At 34.8% G+C, this 4,480-nt stretch overlaps 1 protein-coding gene across 6 annotated transcripts; it reads right to left on the bottom strand.

The window, feature by feature from the left end:
* Positions 1 to 635: 635 nt before the first annotated feature.
* LOC139872646 (uncharacterized) lies at positions 636 to 4,185 on the bottom strand. 6 transcript variants are annotated; one of them, XM_071860561.1, is made up of 9 exons: positions 3,997 to 4,185; positions 3,882 to 3,927; positions 2,659 to 2,832; positions 2,336 to 2,577; positions 1,948 to 2,235; positions 1,776 to 1,868; positions 1,593 to 1,694; positions 822 to 1,295; positions 636 to 744 (listed from the first exon to the last, which is right to left on the bottom strand). In XM_071860561.1, exons 3-9 carry the CDS (start codon positions 2,819 to 2,821, stop codon positions 715 to 717), a joined length of 1,392 nt encoding a protein of 463 aa, XP_071716662.1. In that variant the 5' UTR covers positions 2,822 to 2,832; positions 3,882 to 3,927; positions 3,997 to 4,185; the 3' UTR covers positions 636 to 714. The 6 variants fall into 6 exon arrangements, with proteins under 6 accessions (XP_071716662.1, XP_071716661.1, XP_071716660.1 ...); XM_071860560.1 differs by having other exon boundaries at positions 2,659 to 2,828; positions 4,013 to 4,185; XM_071860559.1 differs by having other exon boundaries at positions 3,882 to 4,185.
* Positions 4,186 to 4,480: the final 295 nt, after the last annotated feature.

Genomic DNA, 4,480 nt, shown 5'->3' with positions numbered 1-4,480 from the left:
GACAGATAAAAAAACAAACAGTCTTCTATCTTCAGTTTGCAGACTTCAGAACCACATCTTCTTTGACAGACATGGTTTCAGACTGCAGACATAAAACATCTTAAAAAACAAACAGCACCTAAGACATGTTCAAACAGATTTTTGAGTCATCACGAAGTTTACATATACCTGCATTTCTATTAATTATCAAAAGCTTAAAATCTAAACTCCAACTAAATATTCACTTGCCACCAGCACTTTAAATCTAAAAGTTCTACCTGCATATATGAAAATTACCAACGAGCTTATAGCTCAGTGGTACCCGATGCCTTTGATCCCTGGGCCCACAGTGGGGGAAGCTTTGATCCAAGAAAGGCGCAAGTTCGATTCTCAGTCTGGGCGCCCCGCATGGAATTATTTCTCCCTCCGGGGGGAAATTTGTGAAGTGTTTTCGGGGGTCTAGCTAGCTGAGGTAAAAATCGCCTTGCCGTCACTGTGATACCTGGGAGGAGGTACTTTGCCGGCACAGGTCTCTTTCGGGGTGGGATTGGTGGGTGCTACGGCACACAGGGTTAACGTGTCCCTGCCAACTTACACGTTTTGATCCAAAAATTAAAAAATTTATGAGTAACAATTTAACTATCGTGCAACTTAACTACTTAAAATCCAATTGTAACTACTTTAAACATTACAAACTTGCGTTTCCAGTATAACTCTTCTATACCCTCGACCTACTTACTCTTCATGTGATGCTCTTGAAGAGGGCTGAAACATAAAATAAATGATATCAAAGAAGATCATAGAAGTAAAGAAGTAAAACTTAAAATATGTCTTCAACATACATTTTCACGTGAGAAATACGAATCTTGAAATAAGCTTTGAATTTTCCGAAACTCTTCTCTAAGATCATCGAGAATTTGATGCAGACACATGATTTGTTTATCTCTCGACTCAATTTTCTGATTTTGAAACTGTATCTTCTTATTCTGAGCCTCTATTTGCTTGTTCTGAGCCTGAATTTGCTTGTTCTGAGATTCTATTTGTTGTCTTTGAGATTCAAGAAGAACCAACAATGTGCCAACGTTAACGTTATTATTTGTAGAGCTTTCTCCTCTCGTTCTTCTTAGGTCATAACTAACATCTGTTACTTGCGATTTTGTTACTCCTTTCCCATGTAATCGAGCTCGTCCAGGCTTATCAGGACCGATAAGCTCCATAACAACTTCTCTCTCAATTTTTGACCTCTTGTGAGAATCAACACACTCTGAGTCATCAAGGTTTAGAATCTTTTTCTTCACTTGTTTATTTGCCATATCCTAACATAAAGCCAGCCCATTTGGGTAATTCAAGAAACCAATCATTAATGTTTAAAACAAAGATGTTGTAATATAGTCTTGTTTAACCTAGATAGATGATAAGTAAGAAAACAACTGCCGTTAATATTATGTACTGTGGTTACAGTAATAAAAAGTAAATACTATCTCATGTTATAGCTGTTTTAATACACTCCTGTTACTACCCTTACAGTACATTCACCTAATTACCCACATGCCCTAAAATAATTGTGTGCATTTATCCCCATGTTAGTGGAATTCAAGAAAGCTTTAACATACCACAAAATCTTTTGATACGTCTTTAACATATGATCCTTCTTTCGTTTTATAAACGATATCAAAAAACTCAAGGGGATACGGTTCTCTATTGTATTTCAGCATCTGTAAATTAAAGACACAAGTTCATAGATTAAATTTCAATAAAAAAAAGTAAGTGGCTAAATTTTCATTGGTAAAACTCACAAATTCGTCTCTTATTCGTGCATGGCTACGAGCACCAGTCGTATGAGCATGTAGTTTCTCACCTCTTGCCTTCTTCCCTAGTTTCGATAAATTCTGTTTTTTTTTTTTTTGAAAAAAAAAAGAACATGTTGGTAAAATGTAATTTAATAATAGTTGAGAATTCACTTTATACCTTTAACTCGGATGATCTAAGATAATCCTTATATTTGTTCCACTGGTAATCAGTAACGTCAGCAGGCTTATCTACCAAGTCAAGCCCTTCAAGAATTTGCTCTTCGGTGTATTGTATCTCTTGTGCATCATCAATCCCGATATTATCAGCTTCTCTTAATTTCAATTTCTCTATAACTGACTTAAATAACTTATCTTTCACATTATACTTTCGAGCCCTATATTTATCACCAAGTATTAACAACAGAACTCTATCAACATTCTCCCTCTCGGGTAATGAGAATTTGCCCTGCCAATATTATTACCACAACCCATATTAACTAGATATCAGCAATTAATATGTCATTGAGTGAATATAAAATCTAGTTTTTTTTTAATAGAAATTTTACCCGAATGTCTTCCATAAGAATAACACCACAACGCCTTTTAACTTCACGCCAATCTTTTGCCTCAATAGGGCAAAAACGTTGTTGTTTTAAAAGGTTGCCCATGTATCTAGTGCATAATGACCCCGCTGACCTAATTGGTTGATCAAATCCATTAAGATGAACCAACACTTTTTCACCCGTTTTTAGCTTAGTTACATCTTTTGTAGTCATGGTTTGTTTCCTAATAATATTTCCGTTTTTATCTACACCATTTTAACCCATTGTTAGATATGATATTACAAAAGCAAAGATAACTGTTAGCATCAAGAAAAATGAAAACTTACCTATTATCTCAACCTCATTGCACTCAAGTTCATCAAATTGATTACTTTCTGCATTCAAAGTAGTCTCAAAAGATGCTCGTCCAGATAATGACGAACCGTCTGTTGAAACGGTATCAGATTGTTGTTCTTCATGTTGTTGCAGACTATTTCTAGACCCGGACATCTTCTAACTATCTGTTATTGCACATACATAGTTAGTGTCTGACAAAAATAAAAACTGCTCTTTTTACTTTTACAGTTGGACTGTTTATACATATACATATAGGGTTGATAATAAAGCAATAGATAGTAACTGATTGAATGGGGTAGATAATAAAGCAACATTCAGACCAAGTCTCTAAAGCCACTATGGTATAGGCTGTTACTCATGTCATACTTATTTTATGTATGCATTTGAGCATCATGAATTAAAGCAATATGAAGTACCATATTTAACTAAATGATCTATTGAATTAAAGCAATTTTAAGAAGCTCACTCTACAATTCAAACACAATTAGTGTAAAATTAAGCTATTTCAGTAATATTAACATACACAAGGCACACAACTCTAAGCTTAAGCTATGTATTATTACTATACACTAATTCCCATAGTTGGGAATAGTAACCCATTTTATGCTTCACCGAGTTGTACGTTGCACAGAAACCATTGTACCCACAGGGGCCACTACTACTCAGCTACTGTGTTTTCTTTTTAACTCCTCCCCTCATTCTCTCCTACAAATTTTACTAAAGGCCCGCACACAAACGTTGCCCCAATTTTTTTAAACTAATTTTCCTCAACAAAAAAAACGTTACGTTTAACTTTTTTTTTTTTAAAAAATTTACCCTTCTTTTTCCCTACAATTTTCGCCCAAACTTTCGCCAACAACGTTTCCTACACTAATACATATATTTCAGTATGTTACTGCAAACCAAGTTAGGCCTCGCTGTCTGAAGCTTCGCAAACAACTCTTGAATAGTTCATGACATTGCCAAAAAAATGGCCACACGATGGCGCGACCCCCCCCCCCCCCCCCCCCCCCCCCCCTCCATCACTAGTTACATACCATTATCAGTTTATCACAAAGTGGCAACAAATCACATACCGAGACACTACATTCAATTTAACAAGTAGAAATCCAATTAACATCAATACTTAAACATATCAAAACGTAACTAAGCCCAATTTAACTATAAAAAAACAAAAAGTGTGGATTTAGCAATCAATAGCTGTGAATATTACAATTAATCAGCAAACGAGGCAGCAGCAGCAGCAGCTACAGGATCAACTGAAGTCAAAGCAAAAAACACGAATCGGTAACTCTAGTAAAATCAGTAAAATGCATCGTGAATCGTACCGGATCATAAAATTACTTAAAATGCAGTTACAGTCACTGAATCGAAATCAGCGGTTATTGATTGTATCGAAAGCAGTAATTAGAGCTCTAATTGCTTAATCGTCGGAACAAAATGAAACACGACAGATTCAGTTAGGGCTCAAATTAGAGAGGACTTGAATTGGGGATGAAAACCTAATTGTAGTATTTGTAGTCCACGTTAAAAGTGTGAGAACTACTTTTTCAAGCTATACGGAGTAGTATATATTTTTTGAAAGTACACACTTAAAATTGTAAACTTATTTTGAATGTTCTTTTTTTTTTTTTTTTTACTTTTTTTCCTATTTAAGAGAAGACAAACTTTTTTTATTTTTTTTTTATTTTTATAGAACAACTCAATTTTATTAAATAAATAACCCTTCTAGCAAGTAGCTAGGAGAGACAAAAAAAAATTACAATGGCATAGCAAGCCATGAATTCCAATTTACAATAACTTTGCCTCTAC

This window comes from Rutidosis leptorrhynchoides, chromosome 10 (genome assembly GCF_046630445.1).
Source record: "Rutidosis leptorrhynchoides isolate AG116_Rl617_1_P2 chromosome 10, CSIRO_AGI_Rlap_v1, whole genome shotgun sequence".
Classification (NCBI taxonomy): domain Eukaryota; kingdom Viridiplantae; phylum Streptophyta; class Magnoliopsida; order Asterales; family Asteraceae; genus Rutidosis; species Rutidosis leptorrhynchoides.
The sequence above is the reverse complement of the archived record's forward strand: the minus strand, read 5'-3'. Positions and strand labels throughout refer to the sequence as shown.

Coding starts and splice junctions, on each gene's coding strand:
- LOC139872646 (XM_071860559.1), bottom strand. CDS start 2,821: ATGTCCGGGTCTAGAAATAGTCTGCAACAACATGAAGAACAACAATCT. Junction 1,695..1,775: donor CACGAATAAGAGACGAATTT/GTGAGTTTTACC, acceptor TTTAATTTACAG/ATGCTGAAATACAATAGAGA. Junction 745..821: donor CGTATTTCTCACGTGAAAAT/GTATGTTGAAGA, acceptor TTTATGTTTCAG/CCCTCTTCAAGAGCATCACA.